The 20293-nt window shown below is 38.2% G+C and overlaps 2 protein-coding genes across 4 annotated transcripts; one reads left to right on the top strand and one right to left on the bottom strand.

Moving 5' to 3' along the window:
* The first annotated feature begins 4291 nt into the window (after positions 1-4291).
* Positions 4292-8105, top strand: c5h3orf18 (chromosome 5 C3orf18 homolog). 2 transcript variants are annotated; one of them, XM_006783168.3, is made up of 6 exons: positions 4292-4636; positions 5589-6012; positions 6116-6141; positions 6438-6567; positions 6727-6762; positions 7533-7594. In XM_006783168.3, exons 2-5 carry the CDS (start codon positions 5746-5748, stop codon positions 6730-6732), a joined length of 429 nt encoding a protein of 142 aa, XP_006783231.1. In that variant the 5' UTR covers positions 4292-4636; positions 5589-5745; the 3' UTR covers positions 6733-6762; positions 7533-7594. The 2 variants fall into 2 exon arrangements, with proteins under 2 accessions (XP_006783231.1, XP_006783230.1); XM_006783167.3 differs by lacking the exon at positions 6727-6762 and having other exon boundaries at positions 7533-8105.
* A 1150-nt stretch (positions 8106-9255) lies between these two features.
* Positions 9256-19342, bottom strand: LOC102775785 (uncharacterized). 2 transcript variants are annotated; one of them, XM_035904499.2, is made up of 6 exons: positions 19057-19342; positions 16941-17141; positions 16755-16838; positions 15268-15318; positions 15083-15121; positions 9256-12681 (listed from the first exon to the last, which is right to left on the bottom strand). In XM_035904499.2, the coding sequence occupies exons 2-6, from the start codon at positions 17043-17045 to the stop codon at positions 12613-12615; spliced, it is 348 nt and encodes a 115-aa protein (XP_035760392.1). In that variant the 5' UTR covers positions 17046-17141; positions 19057-19342; the 3' UTR covers positions 9256-12612. The 2 variants fall into 2 exon arrangements, with proteins under 2 accessions (XP_035760392.1, XP_035760391.1); XM_035904498.2 differs by having other exon boundaries at positions 16941-17110.
* Positions 19343-20293: the final 951 nt, after the last annotated feature.

Below are 20293 nucleotides of genomic sequence, written 5' to 3'. Positions count from 1 at the left end.
CTATCTTGAGAATTAACTATTAATAGTCATTAATTTGAATAATATCTAAAATGACTAACTTGAAATGAGAGGTTTTAGGATCATGATTAACAATCCTCTAATAAATATTGTTGGCAGCATAAAATTGCAGCTTCTTAAACAGTTTCCCCATTTTCATTTCCTTCCAGGTCAGCAAATTATCACAAGTACAGATAAAAAAATACAAGGTAAATTTTGAGATGTTTGTTGAAGAAGTAAATGGAGGCGTGAAGACACAAGAGCTAGAGAGGATGATGAGTTTAATTGGAATCAATCCTACCAAGACCGAGCTCATCCAGATGGCCAAAGATGTGGACAAAGAAGATACCTGCAAAATTCCTTGCTGTGGGAAAAAAAAAAAACCCTCTGTCTTACTCTGCAGAGTTCTTGAGCTACCCATAATTTCTCCATATGTTCTCTATAGTGATCTTAGACTGAAGAATAGCAAATATTTTCTTTGGCCATTGGCTGCTTTTTCACTCATTTTCAGCCCAGTTCTTGCCCCTGACCATTTTCATAGGATTTTTCTTTTGTTTGTTAAACCATCTCACCTCAACATACAAATCATTCAAGCATTAAAAAAGCACCAAACTCAAGAGGTGAACCAGTGTCTACATGTAACAGACAACGTATCTTTGGGCACTTTGTTACTAGCAGCTCTTCTCAAAAATGCAAAATTTGTTCTAAAAAAGAGCTTTGAATGTCCTCCAAGAAGCGTGGAAAACATTTCTTGAAGACTTCTTAAAGAAATTACAAGAAAACCTGGCAAAGAGAGTTCAGGCTGTGTGGAAGAGAGTCAATATTTGGTATGACCAAATATTGACTCTCAAGTGTACAAACACCGTTTTTGCCTTATATACTAAATTTAAAATTATGTTTGAACATATTTCAATAAATCACTGCACCTATTCATCATTTTCCTAGCAAAACATGCTAGGCATGGCATGGCTCAAGACTTTTGCAATGTACTGTATCTATCTAGCAAGTGGACATAGAACTTTTTAAGGTACTTCTGTTGTCTACTGATTGAGCTTTAATCAAGTTGTTGCAGTTGTTATGCTTTATTATACTGTGTTGCACGTAAACTGGTTCTATTTACGTACTTTAAAAAAATGTTAATGTGTGCATTAGTGGAAGCTTTATCTCTTTAAAATCAGCCCAAACCAGACAAGTAAAATGCTGTAGCGATAATGTGGCTTATTCAACTTAGGAAAAGTGCTGATATGAAATTGATGTTTGGTGTTTGTTGATCTGATAAATTAATCTTAAGATATTTGTGGTATTATCCTTTGTGCCTATTCGGGCCCAGAATTTTAATACACATCTTAATCGATTAAGGATTTATGAAGCAGCTTTCCCAGAGAACAATAATATTCCAAAATGCATGCCGCAGTCTTACTGCAGGTTTCTCTGTAAATCACTAGGTGGCATTGTTTTACAGTGTGTAACCTGAGAAGTGTCCAGTGGTTTTATGATTATTTGCATTGCCGAATCTCCCAAGCAACCGAAAATACACACACACACACACACACACACACACACACACACACACACACACACAGAGTCCAACATTTAAACTATTAAATTATACATTTATTTGTATTAAAAATATATTTTTTTAAAAATGATTAATTTTTGTAGAAATGAAATGCTCATTGTTCCTAGTGTGATTTAAAAGTTTCTTGCATTTGTGAAATGAATGATATAATGAATTAACCATTATATGACCTGTGATGCTCTGAAACACTGCATTCCTGGGATTTAACTTATGCTGAAGTATAGTTTTCATGTCACTTAAACTTAGCAAAACTGTGTTAGTTATGTTATGTGTCATTTCATCTGAAGAACTGGAGGAAATATTGCAATTTCCTTTCCTGTTTCCGATTTCCTATTGTCTTCCCTGCTCTCTTTACACCTCCCTCCTCCGTTTTCTGTCTGAACCAATGCAAGCTGAGACATACCCACAATTTTGATATATATCTGTAGAATACATCCCTTTAAAGGAGATATATTGCTTGGAGAGGATCTTCTTTAGCTGTAGTTATTATGTACGGTGTAATGAAAAGGGTATATGTAGCCCCTATACATGTAAATGTATTGATTTTTTATATATATTTTATATGCATAAAAATCACACATGGAGCAGATTAAAATGTATTATTTTTGTGATGTTTCAGGAAAAAGAGTATTTAACTGTGAAAGCTTTCTGGGTCTCATGGTTCTATACCATGAAAGAACAAAGAACCAGGATTCTGAACTCAGAGCTGCTTTTAGAGTATTTGATAAAGAGGGTAAGAGATATGTTGCCTGAACACGCTCAAGTAAGTAAAACACAACAAAGTTGTAACAAAGACATCATACTTCTCCACTCTTGTTACACAGCACAAAAGTTCTCTAATTCAAATCAAGCTATAACATATTCTGCGAAAAGCACAGTAAGTTGGATATGCTAATCAGACTGTTTTCTGCACGGGAGTGTTAGAGTCACATTAAGAATAAAAATATTATTGTTCATTTTGAGCATAAAGGGAGGAAAAAAGTCAAAATGTGGAGATTAAAGTTGTCGTTTCAAGTCAAACATCTGCCACGGCTGCTATACGCTCTACAAAATGCCCTGTGTAGACAAGCTAGTGAAATCATACTTCAGGATCAGTTTTAGTAAAAAATTATTATTATTTTTAGCACATACACACAGTGTGAGAAGTACAACACCATTGAAGAGATGGTGCAGAAAGCTGCTTCTGGTCAGAAGGAAAAAACACACAAATTTGAATGAGTTGGCCGGGTTTGCAAAATAAAATTACTGGAAATGGACAGATGCAAGGGTGTCGATGGACACACTCTCATCCAGTCATGTTGCATCACAAGACACAATGAGACAGCTCATCAAGTTGTTTCACTAACTCATCATACACAAGGTATTTTGTAGAAGGTATATCAGCCATGGCAGTGTTTGACTTGAAAAAAACAACTTTAACCTCCACATTTCATCTTCTTTCTCAAATTGGACAATAATTTATAAATTTCTTAATGTGGCCCTAATACGCCATCGTAGTTTCACTTAGTGTTAATTGGAATTTGTCTTTAATATTTTCAGGTGTTTTTTCATGTTTAATATCGATGGAGGCGGATATCAGATGGAGACTGATTATGAAGGCATGTTATATGCATTATCTTTTATATTTTATCATTTTGATGATCGTGATTAATTTTATTTTGTTCAAATCAATCAGAAAATGTTTAGTGTATCAAGTCATTATTGCTTTTACACATTTTATCTAAATCTACAAATGAGCTTCCTCTGAAGGGTGGCTGCCAGGTCTATTAGACATTGAGTTAGGAGCTCAGTAATTCATGAAGGGTTTGAAACTCCTAACAGTCCACAATTAAAAGGATCCAGCTTATTTAGTTTTGGGATCTGACTAGGGTCGTCCCTCTTGGGTGCTTCCTCGGTGAGGTATTTTAGGCATATCCAACTAAGAGGAGATCTTGAGACAGATCTGGGTCCTGCTGAAGAGATTAAGTCTCTCAGATGGCTTGCCTTGGGTCTTGCCTTAGAGGAGCTGGAGAAGGTGACTGGGAATAGAGGTCTTGGCATAAAAGCTTAGACAATGCAGATAGGCAGAAATTACTAATCAACCTAATTGTATTATTAAACCAGTGACTGTAACTGACTACAGAAAGTGTTTTAACTTCAAATCTCCAAACAAATTTTGTAAGATATGTTATGCAGGGTAGTAATGTATAAGAATTGTACTATTATACCCACAGTTTCACATATCAAAAAGGTGGAAACAAATAATAATGATTTTATTTTTATTTTTTCAGAATTTGTGGCAATGTTTACTGGAAACTTGTTCAAAATGACTTAAAGAATCTACAGATTTGCTTAAAATCGACAAAAAAATGGAAAATAAAATGTGTTCAGTCACTTATCAGTGTGGTGATTTTTGTGCAACTGTGCAAATCCTTACCAGTGAAACAAAATTTTAATGCTGAATTCTTTGCTGGTTTCTTCTTCTGTTCATGTGTTCCTGGGGGAATTCGGGTCATTGAGGTTCGGACAGAAGACATCACAGGGTTAATTTCCTCAGACCTGCCACCCGGATGCAGTCATTCACACGAGTCTGACAGCATCTGGTGTGCAGTCCCATTAAATCCCATTCTCATCCTTGCAAAGCCAAACAGACAGCTGAGGGAGCCAACCACATTCATCATCTTGAAGCCATTAGACCAATTACAGGGTGAAGGGGGAGGGAGCTTGCCGCACTGATCTCTGTTTGCAGCATCCCCAGAGCAACCTCTGCTGTGTGAAATACAAGAAAGGGCAAGACGACGGGAGTAGATCCTAGGAGGCTATCAAAGAACTGGAAAGGAAGATCTTGGGGGTTACCAGGGTAGGGTTTCTTTGACGTGTGGAAACCATCTTCAGAGAAAATGGCTGTTTTGTCAATGTAAACAGCTTGTCCAATACCTGCATTGCTAAAGGGGGAAGCAGAAGAGGAGGAGGAGGGGCAAACACTGGAGCAAATGTTGCCTCTTACAGTGAAAATTCTCTGTCTTTAGCTGCCCCTAGTCTGCCGCAGGTCACCTCTGAGCATGCATGTTGTATGTTAAGGTACGTATGGATCTCTAATCTGAGAGGACACATGAGTAAGACCTGGTCATGGTGGCAGGATTATTAGCTTCAGCTGTTAGTGCAGGACAGCTGAGATCCACTACACGTTAACTAAAAATAACACGCATCCGTATCACATGGTAATACAATCATGCAATCATCCTCACAAAGACCATGTAAAATGTTGCATGCTCCGTCTTTGTGGAGTGTAGGAATTGCTAACTGGACAAGAGCAATGACTGAATCCAGTCTTTGTTTTTCATTGGTTGGCTTCAGTTGCACATGTTCCTCATTAAGAGCACAAGCAGACAGGATGAGGAGGGAGGAATGGATTATATGTCTATGCCTTTCTGTGTCACCATATAACAAAATGGAAAGCATGTTCGTCTTTTAGCACTCCTCATATAATGTAAATCTTAAGGAAAAACTACTTTGCACTCTCATGGGATGTGCATAGTACGTGTGTGGAAGGTACATGTACCAAGTCTTGGATGCAGAGGATATTTATGGAACCTGTGTGTGTGTGTGGGTGGATGTAAGTTGATTTTGATGTTAGAATACGCTGCCAACACATTTCCTCACAGTGCATATTGAAGTTTGAACGCTTACCATTCCGCTGAAATTCATGAAGCTTTTTTTTTCCTGCATACCGATTTCCTTCTGTGCGTTTACGACCCACATCCTGCCCAAAACACCTACCACAACCCACTGGCACAATCACCACGGTTTGAGTAAATATGAGGGTGAGGGTTCCAAAAGTGAAATGTTTAATTCTTTGCTTTTTTTTTTTTTTTAAAGATTTAACTTAATCACGAGTCAAAAAGAAATAAGAAAATAAGATGTAAGCATTTTCATATATATGGTTATAGTTCATTCAATTCATTTTATCACATGAAACCTTCTACAGATTCATTGTAGCAAAATAGTTATCAGCTTCTCCTTCATGTGTCAGGTTTTATTTTACAGATCTTATGGCCAAAGCACCGTCGATGCCTCAGGAGACGTCGGACCAGCACGAAGACACTTTTGCTGATCATGACACACACTAGAGGCTGAACAGTATAACAGCATCTACACAAATAGTGAAGAGCCACACTCCACACTCGACCATGGCTGCAAATGGAACCAGGACAACTACAAGTTTTTTCTCAACAACTGCCACAACCCCCACAACCTCCACGATCCCCTTCCTCTCAACAAGTCCTGGAAGCAGAGACAATATCACCTCAAGAACATTAATGACTGTGACTATAACGACAAATGAGACCAATTTGAATGCCACTGCGTTGCCAGAAGTCGTGATTGAGAGCTCAGGCATGGGAATGTTGCTCGTACCTTTTGGCATCATCACAGTCATTGGCTTAGCAGTGGCAATAGTAAGGAATCATTTAAACATGGTCTCTTCAAAACCATTTCACACAGTATAAAACATAAAAGTTATTTAACTTTCTCCGTCATATCTTTGCTTCTCCATTCCAGATGCTGTATATCAGGAAACGGAAGCGGTAAGTTGCCACAACCAAGCAAGGCTGGATTACCATCCGTTTTGAGTCTTCACAAAACGAAAATAATTAATTAACTCAACTAAAACATATATTTATTAGGTATTTCATGGGTTTAAGCTTACATTGAGATCTAGTGCATAATCATTCCTGAAAAAAGCAAATCATTTGCTCAAATTAGTCCCACTAGGATCACACAGAGGGCACCAAGTTTGGCTCAGTATGTGTTCAACATGATTATTATGTTAATTTCAAAGTCGTTTCCCCCCCTTGCTCATCTTTAACCTGTCATCACACAGGTTGGAGAAATTGAGACACCAGCTCATGCCCATGTACAACTTCGATCCAGCTGAAGAACAAGATGACCTGCTGGAACAGGAACTACTGGATCACGGTCGGGAAGGCAGCATCACAGGGCCCAACGCCAAGGTAGGACTGACAGTTTTTCCAAGTAGCAGTTTTTCTTTTTTACTGTTTGTGTTTATTTTTATGTATAATCTGAAAATTTCAGTGCAGATTTTTTGTATGTTTTTCTTATGAGGTTGTTTTCGCTGTCATAATTCCTTATTTTCTTTAATTCCTTTTAAGTTTTGACAATGGCATAGTTATAAAAGGCAAAAAATGGTAAAGTATGGCCTGTATGTCGTTTCAACCATTTCTCTAAAACCCCCTTTTCTCACTACCCTTATTCTTTCATGCTGTCTTTGTATCTGTATCTCAAATAAAACTACAACCTCTAATTCATTGACCTAATCTGCATTAGAGTATATACATGGAGGACAAACAGTGCTACATCAAACTGCCTTTTCCTTTGAACCTACATTCATATTACCTTTCACATCCTTTCCTTGTCACTCTTTCAACTAAATACTTACACATAAGCTACCCCAGGGGCCACATGAAGCAAACACATTTTCAGAGTTTTCAGATGTCGACTAAATCTATCCCACTGTGTCCTTGTTGATGTTGTCCATTAAATGCATTTGAAAGCCTAAAAATGGCTTTCAAACCTTAATATTTTTTTTATCAAAACTTTATTTTGGCTGTGTAAAACAACCAGGACAACGGCATCAATCAGTTTTATAACACATGCTGGTATTTTCATAATTCCGGATTTTATGATTTACATCATCTGTGGTCTGTGGCCTCTGGTGCAAATTTTCTAGTTTCAGTAATGAATCACAGTCTAAAACTAAAATGCTAAGTCTGTGTAGGTGCTCTTATTGTTCTAAAAGTAGCAAAACATTACTGGGAAAAGAATAATTTAGTTATTGTTATAGTTTCCTTCTGTCCTTCTTTATTTTATTACTAATGACACTATAAAGCTTGTGTCATCACATGATCTTAATGTAACGGTTTTCGCTTTCCTGCTTCCTGCTACCGCTTTCCTGCAGACTCTTACAAGCTCCCAGGGGACAACACAAAGGCCCAGTCGTCTTGTCTTCACAGATGTAGCCAAAGCTCTCAATGCTTAACAGCTCTCTTCCATTGGATAAAATCAGTTTGCGAGGTTTGCTGGCCTCTATAAAGGGAAACCAGACTGTGTGGCGGAGCAACTGGAGCTCCGATGAAGGTTATCGTCACCATGCGTGGAACGGCAGCGGTTGCATGTATGGTGGAGAAGGGCAACGGGAAGCATCACGTATGATCTTGCACTGTTATCATATGGCACACAAATGAAGTGGGATGCACTTTTTTTTAAGGAAAAAAAATCATGTCATGTCATTGCTGTTAAAATATTTGGTAGCTTGTCAGGGAAGTTCTTCTGAGCTTCAGTATCTACGTCTATGTTTCATAAAAGAGAAGTGTATATCTGTGTTCTAGTGATTTTTTTGGTCCTACATTCCTGACAAGATTCAAAGCTGGATGTGTTTCCATCCTTAAGTAAAGTGTTTCTCCCCAGTCGGTTTATTCTTTTGTGAGCGTTTAAGGATTGTTTCTCTGCGTGTGTGTACATTAAAGTTATTTAAACCAATTTCTAACGAAATGTTCTTGTTGCACAAATCTAGAACAAAGGAGTTGATAGGTGATATTTTATTAATAAGTGATGCGCAGATGTAGAGTAACACAAATCACAAGGTAAAGAATCAAAACAAAATATATATCACAGGTTTGTGAGTTCTATTAAGGAAGTGGATGAGGACACATCAACACATAACATAACTACAAAATGGTGTTAAGAGTAAGGCATAAAAAGTTGATTTCTCAAGTTACACTTCAACCTTTTCAAGAGTTGAAAATGGATCAAGTACTGTATGTAACTATATAACTATCAGTAAAATCACAAAACATTGTCCCCATTTAGAGAGTAAATATCTAGACAGCTCTTGTAAAATAACACACATTGACTCAGCTGTAGTTAAATTAAAAGGCACCCTTTAAGGCTGACTTCCATTCACTTATGGTCATATGAATGTAGTGAGATGAGTGATGTGGACTACGACAGTACTAGTTTGACAGTTACTTCAAAATTTCATGATCCACATGACCTGCAGGTCTAATGGGAACTATTAGACATATTTAACCAAGAGTTTCCCCCAGAGATGACCCAGGCGTGTTTGTTTTCAGAGGTAGTCCAGGGAGCATAGTCAAAAAAAACAAAACAAAAAACAACCCAAAAAGCAAAAAACAAAATTAAAGTCAATGCAGATGAACACTGAATCAATATCTAATCCGGCTGCAATTTTGTCAACAATGCTGAATTACATGAAATGACTGAAATACAAAATATCAGTGATAATATAAGTACATTTTACGTGGAAGAAACATATATACAGTAAATAATGGTGATATTCAAGTAATGTGCAGTAATTAGCAACTTGTAAGTGATATCTAATTTGGATAAATGTTCACAAAACGACTTCTCAGAAACATTTTTTAAACTACATGGAGGCAGGAAATTTCTTAACCTCTGATGTTTTAGACATAAAGGATTCAGTCATTTGTATGAGAAACATCTCCATGAGGGAAAAAGACATCCTGAGCTCTCCAGATTATTCTATATATCTATGTGGCTACTTATGTTGATTCATGATAGAAACCAGATTTACTATTTACGAACATATATAATATATAATATATATATATATATATATATATATATATATATATTATATATATATATAAAATACCTTTATCGTTCAATTACATTTCTTTTGTAAATTTCATTTCCCTGCATTACTGTCTGGTTCCAGAGACATAGAGTGCTGTGCAAAAGTCGTGAGCCACTCATTTCTTTAAATTTTGCTAGGAAATTGGGAAATAGGTGCAGTAACTTATTGAAACATTTAGACACATGGAAATACAGTTTCTAAGGAAAAAAACCTCAATATTTGGTATGACCACATTTATTCTTTAACACAGCCTGAACTCTCTTAGGCAACCTTTTTGTAATTTCTTTAAGTAGTCTTCAGGAATAGTTCTCCGGTCTTCTTGAAGGACATTCAAAGCTCTTCTTTTGTTCTGTTCTCTTTCAAGATGAGCCCACACTGCTTCAATAACGTTGAGGTCTGGGGTCTGAGGAGGCCAATCCACGACTGATAGTGTTCCTTTCTGTGATTTGTACCCAAAAATTCTAATTCATATTCATCAATTCATAAGCCCCATTGTCACAGATTTTTGGTCCAGTTTTTGTGTAATTCGGCATACCTCATCCTTTTCTCCTCATTTCTGCCTTAAGAAGGGCAGAAAACCATTTCTGATGAGGCTTGAACAGTAGATAAATCACCTGAAGGGTCAGGTATACCCTTCAGGTCCTGTATCAGGGCTTTGCTGGATTTTCTTTCTAGTAGATCTTTAGGAGTCACCTTGTTGGAGCAAAACTACTATTTGCCTGAAAAACTGTTATATTTTGTAGATTCAACTAAAGAAGTCTTTGTTCTTTTTAAGTGCCCAAAACTACCAAAATAACTTATAATTGGTTCTTTGACAAGTTGTCTGTTATGTGAAGACACAGCACTCATCATCCCTTGAGTTAGGTGCCTTTTTTTAATGCGTGAATGATTCCTAGCACAGCGTTTAGTGGTTTAACAAACAAAAACATTTCTATATAAATGGTTGGCTACAAAGACTGGACTGAAAGTGAGTGAGAAAGTAGCCAATATCCAAAGAAAACCTTTGAAAGACCTTCAGAAAACCTGGAGAACTATTGCTTAAGACCACCTAAAAAAATTACAAGAAAGTCTGGCTCCTTGTATGCAAAATATAGAAATGATGGTGGCTTTTGCACAGTACTGTATTCATGGTGAAAAATACTACATTCACTTTTTCTGGTGGCATGCAGCTAGTTCTGAATTAATTGTTTCTATTTGAAAATCTCCCATTTCGTTTGTTTTTTAAGATTTCTGAATGCAGTGGAGATGAACTGAGTTTTATTTATAGAGTTCTTACAGACTGGGAGTTAACACAGTATGTTAGTGTGGACAAGTCTTAAACCACTTTGTCAACATTTTCTTAAGTAGAAAGTAGCTTCAACAGAAAATGTTCATTAAGCACCACAAAATAAATCCCATGCACTTTGTTGCATTGAGGTGTACATACTGTAGCTGTGTAGCTGCATGCTTTTAGAGGTAAGTGAAACAATCCTTTAAAGGAAGACTGTAAAATTTGCAACAAGATACGACGCACTTCCTCTCTATGAAACTAAATAGAGTTAAACTTGTTTAATTGATAGACCATAAAAAGCACTCCCAATACTTTCAGTACAACGAGGTGTTTTGTTGCTATAGCCTTAGTCGGTCTGGTATGGCCGGTGCCTGAAGTTAGCCATAACGCTTATGTATTTCAGCACTTTGTGGTTATTTGCTGCCATGTATTAAGAGTGTCACACATACAATTTACAGTGTAAGAATCAGAAAATACATGATAGAATAAAAATGAGAAAAGAATAACAATCCCCACCCCACCCCCAAAAAACAAAAACAAGTATTTCATGAGGAACTGCACCCTAAAAAGCAAGTATTTCATCAGGTTGTTGTAAACTATTGGCTGCATTTTATTTCCCAGGAGAGCAAACAAACAAAATCTCACTTCAGTTTATATCAAATACAGTTAAAAAAAAATTCTACTGATGCTTTTATTTGTACTCCTCGACTGGAGTGTAACATCTGCTTCCACGTGTTGGCCTGCAGCCCTGAAAACCTCGTGTGTAATCGTACTGTATATCTGCACAAAAACCTGTGTGTGTTTGCGAGCGCACGTGTGTGTGTGTACAGTAATTGTGTATATCACTGTTGAGGGAGCGAAGGATTACTTTGCAGGAGATCATTTTGTGTTACTGAGGTAGAATGAGAGATTAAGAAGCTGAAGGTAACTGAGGTTTAAATGAGGTCTTTGTGTCAAGGCATACTGGTAATGTCAAATACAGATCAGAAATGCACAACAAACACAGCACCATAATTTTTTCTGAGTAGACAACATGTTCCTGAATAGTTTTGTACCTGAGGTTTCAATATGGTGTAAAAGCACTGTTAATAGTGAAATCCTGAGTGAAAAAAATAAATGACATGTCAACATCCTTGTTGACTAAATGATGTGTGAAGGGTTTCTCTTTTCTAAATGAAATATTCAAACAATTTCTCTCAAATCAGCTGCTGGATTGAAGAAAAACAAAACCCTGAATGTCACTTTTTTGGATCCAATTTAATCTTTTTTTTTTTTTTTTTTTTTTGTAAGGCGCCCCTGCCCCGCCCCTCAAATAATTTGATATTTCATTTTCAGTTTAAACCTTTCACACAACTTTTATAATAATGACTTCAGCGCACCATGTCTATATTGTAACGATGTTTCATACGAGGGTTTGTGATATTTGATTTAGAAACATGTTTCAATAAAAACAATTCAGTTTGGTTCCTTTGTTTTTCTTAACCAGTCTCATTTCAGCCAGCAGCCCAGTCCCCTCTCCATGCAACCGCCACACACACGCGCTCACACTCAACCATGCACACTAAGGGGTTCAGGAAAGCTGGCATACTTGTAGGAATAGTTAAATTTTTATGGAAAATGCACCCTTTTTGTTTTTCCTTTACTGCTTAAAGTCACATGAGAAGCAGGCACGTCTAAAAAGACCACAAAAACTGCTTTTACATTTTTAGATTTCAGAAATGAGACAATATTTGTGTGCGAGCTTTAGAGATGCTGCAGGTATGAACGGCATATTTATATGTGAAAATGGTATGTCTCAGTAAAAGAGAATAAGTGCATTTCCCAAAAAGTGGAACTATTCCTATTCAATAAACCTTACTGAAAGATCAAATACTCCAATGTTAAAACACAGTTTGCTCACCAAAAATCCAAAACTCTTAAATTGATAACAAATCCAAGGTATCACATCAGGAGAAGAAATTACTGACTGCAATTACTTTTGAGTGTGTGTGTGTGTCTGTGTGTTCCTGAATCCCCATCACAGATAGGAGTCAGATTTAAACCCCTGTTTATCTGAGGCCAAACCTTGAGGTAGGTAGAGAGGTGCCCTATCTACTCCCCTTCCTCCTGTGCTGCCGCCTGAGATGACGAGGGACCCTCCTCAGCCTCTTCTGAAGCGCCCTGGAACAGCAGGACACCCAAAAAAAACAAACAAAAAAAAAAAACCCAAAAGACTTTTTCACTTTGTTGTTATCTCTTTTGGTCTACTGACTCATGATGCTCAAGCACATGAATCAATACTAGAAAACGCACGAGAATACAAGAATGACTGTTAAAATCTCATGGAGCGATTGCGTGCGAGGAAGCAGGTTCCAGCTGTCAGACCCAGAAATGTGAGGAAGATGACAGTTACATCAGGAAACCAAAAAGACAGGGGAAGAGAACAGTTAGAGCAGGTTTCCCCTCACTATATTGACTCATTCTTCCCCTTCATGTGTGTGCGTCTGAGAAATGGAGTCTGTCTCAACGGTTTCAGTTCTTAAAGCATCTCAACCCCTTTGACAAACTGCTTAGTGGAGAAGATGCGATAAGACACACGAGGGGCATCAAGAGAACTGCCCCGTTTCGGTGAGAACTGTTGTGCAACTTCATTTGAAATTCAAAAAAAAAAAGAAGAAGAAGAAGAAGAAAAAAAAAATGGCTAAACGAACCAAAGTTACAGAGAAGCACTTGGTGTCACAAGACGATGTTTCTGGCGGTTTATCTGGGGAATTTAGCAACGGCATCTGTGAATTTTCAAGAATTTGGCATATCCTCATGAAGTCAGTGTACATGAAGCGCAAGAAGCATGTGCATTCACAGCTTTGCTATCAAATGTGCTAAGGTAATGAGTTTTTAAGTGGTTTTATAGTTGCATTTTAGTAAAAATGTGCCAAGGCCTGAGAAGGTTATAACATACACAAATCCTACGAGTACTGAACTGAAACACAGTATTGCGCAAAGTGAAATCCATATATTTAAAAAGAGCAGATACGCAACGTGCAGGGGAGTAAAAAGGATTAATTAAAGACAATGTGCTTCAGAACACAAAAAACAAGGCAGTTTCGCTTCTTGAAAGTCTTTCCCTTTTACAATTGTTAGATTTTGGGGCACTTTTCAGAAAATGGAATTATTTGGGATGTTCTTCTATGAACAGATACAGAAAAATATAAGGAAAGGCTTTATTTTGACACTGGTGTCACTTGCTACTTTACCAGTACTGCAATACAGATCAACAGTACTGCAAATTTATCAGGCAGTTTAACTGGACACTTTTCAGAATATGGACCATGATCGTTATGGTGACACTTAATGCATTAAGTGTAGCCCACAAAGTGGCAGCTGAGTGTATACATATAGCATAAAGGACTTTACTGTTAAAATGACAAAGCCAGAGGATGGGATTCTGTGCCACGACCAGTTTAAAGTCAACAGGCTGCACATCACTAAGCCTAATTTTATATAACCTGCAGATCCTAGTAGATTAGCGGCTGTGTTTCCATCATGTCTCTCTCTCCATCTCACTTTTATTGCCATCAGTAAATCCTACCAGGACTAAAAGCAGCTTTAAAAAAAACCCCAAAAAAAACAGTATCTGCAGCATCATGGAGGACATGTCAACACCATGTCATTTTAGGGACTTAAGTTTGTAAGTTACTGAGTATACTATATTAAATATCTTAAAGGGGGTGAATAACATTTAGTAGAAAATATTTATTTGTATTATATAAATATTCATCACTAGTTGGTGCAACTTTCTACAAACCTTTACCTACTAGTTTCAAGCAGATTCAATATTTTAAAACTTAATGTTAGACATTTTTTATTTGTATTTTGCTCTTTGTTTTAGGTATTTATCAATACCTGTGAGTAGACTGGTTATGAAAATGTACAGTGCATACACTACTTGTGCAACTGTTAATGTTTTTGTTTTGTTGTTTTTTTACTCACCCTGTAGAGTTTGCAGGCCAGATAATAGCGTGTTGTTTTAGTTGCAGCTTCACTAAAAAGTACAAGGGACTTTTGAATGTCGTTTTTCTTTGATGATGAACTTTTGATATTAATAAATAAGATAAGCTATGCAAATCAGCACTGCAGGTCTCACAACATAAATGTAACTGACATTAGTCAAAAGGTAAATGTATGACACAAAATGAGATTTCTGCCCAACTGAAGCAGGGCTCACATTACACCACAGTCAAACTCTGAAAGTGACTTATAATAATACAGATTACACTGCAAGAGACTTCAATGATTTGATGATTGTAAATGTTTTAAGGATTCCGCCGCAAAGCCACAGCTAAGTTTGTTAAGCCATAAATTTGATATAGTGGGGAACGCGGCTGTGAATGTTAAGTGGTTTACTTTATTTTGTGAAGTTGTCTCAAGCGTATCTTAAACACAGGCCCTAATTCCATTATTCAAACAGCGGCCCTTTCACAACAACAACAGCGTTTCAGTTGTGGGAACGTGCGTCTCAAAGTGCTACATCAAAACAAAACCGGACCACCCTACTGCACTTTAAAGATTTCGTTTTCCTCACCTGCTGTTCTTCAGTTACTTCTAGCACTACTTTCTGGGGCTGTGAAAAGAGAGGCAGCAGAATTAATTAAACATGAAGGAAAACGAGCCCTCAAGGACTGCTCAGCTCCAGCATACACAGACACCTTGGAGGCTTTGGACATACATTTACAATTAACTCCATGAATGTCAGTGATTGCTTCATACCCATTTCCTTGGTCGCCCACGTGGTCGCTTCTCTCCAATGGGCTCTACTTTCTGCAGAGGAAGAGAAAAACGGTTGAAAACACAAATCCTGTGGTTTTCTTTAGAGTATTGTAGTTTTTCAATCTTCAATCCAGCAGCCATATTTATTTGCTAGATACAGTTTCCTGTAGGTCAAGGGGGGAACACCCCTCTCAGGAGTGGCATCATTTCCTTAATTAAAGAAACATTTTGGTGAATACTTTGATGGGGCTGTACAACTCCTGTTGGTAAAGTCAACAGTTGAAACAAAACTTCAGAATTTAGTGCAAAAAAAAAAAATAAATAAAAAAATGCAAGGGGTAGGAGATGTATGCATGTTCAGTGCCTGCATAGATGAACAATATGCCAAATTAAAGTTTTCGCAGGCATCAGCATGTGCAAAGTTTACTTGGCCTATCACAACCAAGTAAAATGATTTTAAACAATTAAAGAGGAACGTTTAAATTAACATTCGTGGAGTTCTTTTCTTTAAAATCCATCTGTTCTGAGAAATGTTCAGGTTGAAAACACAAAGGATGGATTTGTGTGATTTGCCATGTCTAATTGCAGGCTTATACATGAAATACCTCTCTCTGCCATGTTGTAACAAGTTTAACAAGCTCAGTTGCCTGACAATAACACTTCCCCCTCAGAGCTAGTGATGAAGAATGAAAAAGAAATCTTGTGAGTCTGATGTCTTCTGACAAAACAGAAAAATGTCAAATTATATTTTTCAGCATATTTTTGTATGATTAGCCAAATAGTTGATCCACTACAAGATGTGGATCAATGATGATGATGATGTCACACCTTCTACAGCAAGTTTTCTTTACTTTTAAACTACAGTGAAACCCAATTTTTTTATATGCACACAAATTTCTGTCTAATTTTACAAGCAGCAAAACGATGAATATTGGTTGGTTTATATGGGAAAAGACTAATCAAATCATTTATGAGTCTATTGCCAGAAAATTGCTGATCTTTACAGTAAAATAAGTCTTTAAAGCTGGTGTAAGCAAGGTGGTGTAAGCAAGTCCATCCAGTCTGATACTTCCAACCATTTATGTAATGTAATCGTTGTTCCTGACAAGACAATGTTTTATTTGTCAGAATAATAATGCATGAGGCATAAAAACTGCGGTGGTTTAACTTGAGCTCGTCTTTCTTTCCGTCTTTGTTTTGCAACCTCATATTTGCCCTTGTGATGGCTGCTTTGTAGCCACAAAAGTATAATTGAATTAAATTGTATTACACACAAAAAAAACCCTCACTAACACGGGTACATTGCAAAGTTAAGCCCACTAAGATTGCAAAGTCTGAATTATTTTTTAAAAAGTGCAGAGACTGTCACTAAACCCTAAGCACCTGCATCTATTTCAGCTTTCTTATTATGCCCATTTCAATTATGTAATATCTGGTTATTTGAAACAAATTAACTGTGATGAAATTATACTCTGATCAGTTTCAACCTTCAGTGCAGTTCTGGGGCCTTTGTTCTTGCTGCCTTTTGGTCGTCCTCTTGGCCGCTTTGGAGTTGGTGGTCCAACAGGCTCCTGTGGAGAAACATTAGATGTGGATCTAGTAGATGTAAACACGCCATCGGCTCAGTAAGGCAAAGCTCATCACATTCACACGCTTAATAAATGGAGTCCTACCTGCTGCTGTTTTCTTGGTCGACCTCTGCCCCTACGCTGAGGCTCAGGAGGTGACTGGGCAGTGCTTGGCTGAGGAGATGGCTCTTTGGTCCCACTGTTACTCATGCCTGCGTCTGTCCACCTGCTTCAAACTGTGTGGGCATCAAAGCCTGGAGCAGCGGCCTCGAGGGCTTAAAGAGGAGCAGAGTTGAGTATCAGGAGCTGGAGATGCGAGCAGAGGAACGTGGAAAAAATGACTCGTTTTGAATGCAGCGCAGCAATCGTCTCTGACAAATTTAGCATAATCAGCTCTATTATACCACTTCAAATAATTTTCTTTTTGCACAATTACCACAATGAGTTCCAATCAGTGCTTAATGACATCATTAACAGGATAATTCAGGATCACACAGGACTCTTTTCCAAGAGCAAGCGTGGGAACTGCTTATACATAAGCCTTGGCACCAGGTTCATCGGAACACAGACAGGGGTCTGGCAAATGCAAGGAAACATGAGAATGGTGTGCAGAGACTAAAAGTAGCACAGATATTCACAACTCAATCTACCATCCAAAATCTGCATCTACTGTACTACACTCCCCACTTCCATCTGCCCTCTGCTAGGCGTTACATGTTGTACGTGTGGTGATGCGACATTTTTAAATGTAAAACTTGTGCAACTCAGACAATGATTTGCAAGAAATGAAAGACGCTACATGCAAAAGCTTAACAAAAAGAATTGAAACTACTAGTAAATTTACAGTTTGGAGCCTGTAGTGCAAAACTGGGAAATAAAGCTACAGCTATTTGGATAATGTAAGAGTCATTTAATTTCTTATAGTAATGTGTAAGGTTTAGGTGAATATATTTGGTTTGGTCAAAAAGCTAGATTTACAAAGTAAATCTGTAATCTCTAAATAGGCCTTTACAGCTGATTAACTGTCTACTCAATAAAATGGCGAGAAATGGCCTTCACAGCTCCTGCAGCCCTTCAGGACGTCTTCGTGTCGCTTGGACTGCCTGACCAACATTCAGGTGGCTATAACGTTTGCATTTCTGCATAAAAACTAAAAAAAAAACCCAAAAAACCTACTTTGCACGTTAAATCGATTTTCACAACAATTGCCAGTTAAGTCTTTGTAAAAAATAAATTAATAAATTAATTTTAAAAAAATCAATTGGTGAATTATTTTGTCGACTGACTTGTTTCAGCTCTAGTTGCAGCCCATCACGGGCCTGATTAATAGCACTGGTACTGTAAACATTGTATATTCCACTTTGATCACTTGTAAACGTGATGGATTTATTTCCATGGGTGGAACAAACAATAAATAACCACTTAAAACTGACTTTTGGTAATGTCCCAAGGTGGTCGCTTACCACAACGGGCAGCTCTGCGAGGAATGTGCCAAACTCTAATTGCCAACACAGCCTATCAAAAACGGCCGCACCGAAGCAGGAAGTCGGAGTAATTTGAGAAATACGTCCTCGCTTGAAACGATTTAAAGCCAAACGAGACGCACGACGTCGTTTCGTCGCTTTTAAAACTCGTTTCCAAACAGCTCAACAGGCGACGTGCACTTCTCTTGCAGCAGCAGACCGTCCGCTCAACTAGTCCGCGTTTGGCAGTCAAGTACGGGACTGAATGTACTTTTTGCATATGGGCGGCAATTGCAACCATAAAAACACATTCTTTTACAGCGTTTACCAAGGTGCGCGAGGCGCTCCTGAAGCGAAGCCGTGAGCCCAAAGCGTCGACTTGAGTTTGGTAACTGGCACATGCAAACGCCAAAACAACAGTCGAGCAACAGGCCAGCAGTGTTTTAAAGCGTAAAGTCGACGCTGACCAAACAACATCCCCCTGCTTCCATCACTTGCGCAATCGATCTCTAATGTGTTTGGGTTTTTGGACCGATAACAGGTTCGCCAAAGTGGATGAACCGTGTGCTAGAAAGAGCTGGAGGAAGAAGGAGGAAAAAAAAACTTTGCCAAGGACAAAGGCAAGCAACACAGGTGCAAAACCTCTGCTTTCAAAAGCAGGACATACATTTAGGCTATAGGCTCCATGTTCTGGCTGAGCAATCCTGCCCATGCAGCCAGCGCCAAATAACAGAGGGAGCAGAGGCGGTTCGACTTACCTTAAGTTGGTTTGCAGTTTTACCTGGAAGTTCACACACACTCACTCCACTTTGTGCTCCTGCACAACTATGAAAATCTTAGTGTATCGACCGTCTCATTGGCTGGAATGAAAGGGTAATCTCTCTCTCTCTCTCGCTCCCTCGCTCTCTCTCTCTCTCTCTCTCTCTCCCTCCCTCCTCCTAATCGGAAATGTGTGTGATCCCCCCAGACGTCCAGTCACGAATACCCCAGATGCAGTATAGTGGGGGGTTGTAGCAGAGCAGTATGCATTGCATACTTTCTCTATTAAAGCATGTTTCAAGAAAGAACGAGGGTAGGAGGGTTGAAACAGCGGACCCCGCCCCTAAAAGCTCCCTGGACCACCCACTTAAGAGGGAGAAAGACGGGCATCAGACAGGAGGGTCTGGTTCCGGGGTTCCCAAAGTGGGGTTTGGGGGCTGGGAAGTTCCCCAAAGAAGGGAGGAAAAGGTTCAGTTTGTTTCAGCAGAACAGAGTGGTGAGAGCAGACTGTCTGCACTGTTTCAAGCAAAAAGTTTCACTCTCTGTCCCTCTGTTATCTCCCCACCTACAGTGCTAAGAGATGTTAACTGTGTCATAAAGGAATAAAACATCAAATGGAGTTTCAGAAGAACAAAGTTTGCTCAGCAGCACTATCATATACATTTTCTTTAGGGGAAAATGTAACCCCGGCTCAGCTCATTTCAAAAACTGTGCTACGTGCAAAGAGCATTTGAAGTCATCAGCAGAAAAACTTATAGAGCACGCAAAAAGTTGCGATTAGATGCAGTCTTTGGATTTTGTATTCAAGTACTTTTAACAAGCGTAGCCCAGTTATTAAAAAAAATTATACAACTGTTTATTTTCAAATAATAATAATGAAATAATAATAAGTCAACATGGAGCATTTTTAGATTAAAAGATGCCTTTCTGTGTGGATTTCTGCTTTACATGCTGCCTGTGTGCAGCTGGAAAAAAAACCCTAAAAATAATATATTTTCAAGATGTAACTTTTTGCGTTTACACAAACTGATAAAATTGGATGGAAATGTTTGAACCACCGCAGTGAATACACATTCCAGGGGCAGCTGCTGCTGCCACTGGACCGCTCACGGAGTCATGTCAGGTGAACACGTTGGCGTGCGACCAAAATATAAAGCTTTAAGTTAAAAAAGATGAAGCACGGAGATTAGTTTGGGTGATTTGCAGCGTCATTTTTATCATGTAATTAATACATTG

Source organism: Neolamprologus brichardi, chromosome 5 (genome assembly GCF_056152115.1).
Source record: "Neolamprologus brichardi isolate AB-2024 chromosome 5, ASM5615211v1, whole genome shotgun sequence".
NCBI classification, from domain to species: domain Eukaryota; kingdom Metazoa; phylum Chordata; class Actinopteri; order Cichliformes; family Cichlidae; genus Neolamprologus; species Neolamprologus brichardi.
The sequence above is the reverse complement of the archived record's forward strand: the minus strand, read 5'-3'. Positions and strand labels throughout refer to the sequence as shown.

Bases quoted from the DNA above. Each gene is read 5' to 3' on its own strand.
- c5h3orf18 (XM_006783167.3), top strand. From the start codon at position 5,746: ATGGCTGCAAATGGAACCAGGACAACTACAAGTTTTTTCTCAACAACT. The intron at 6,142-6,437 runs GTAAGTTGCCAC...GTCATCACACAG, and splicing joins TATATCAGGAAACGGAAGCG to GTTGGAGAAATTGAGACACC. The intron at 6,568-7,532 runs GTAGGACTGACA...GCTTTCCTGCAG, and splicing joins TCACAGGGCCCAACGCCAAG to ACTCTTACAAGCTCCCAGGG.
- LOC102775785 (XM_035904499.2), bottom strand. From the start codon at position 17,045: ATGAGTAACAGTGGGACCAAAGAGCCATCTCCTCAGCCAAGCACTGCC. The intron at 15,319-16,754 runs GTTGAAACTGAT...CTTCCTCTGCAG, and splicing joins GCCCCAGAACTGCACTGAAG to AAAGTAGAGCCCATTGGAGA. The intron at 15,122-15,267 runs GTATGAAGCAAT...CTCTTTTCACAG, and splicing joins GTGGGCGACCAAGGAAATGG to CCCCAGAAAGTAGTGCTAGA.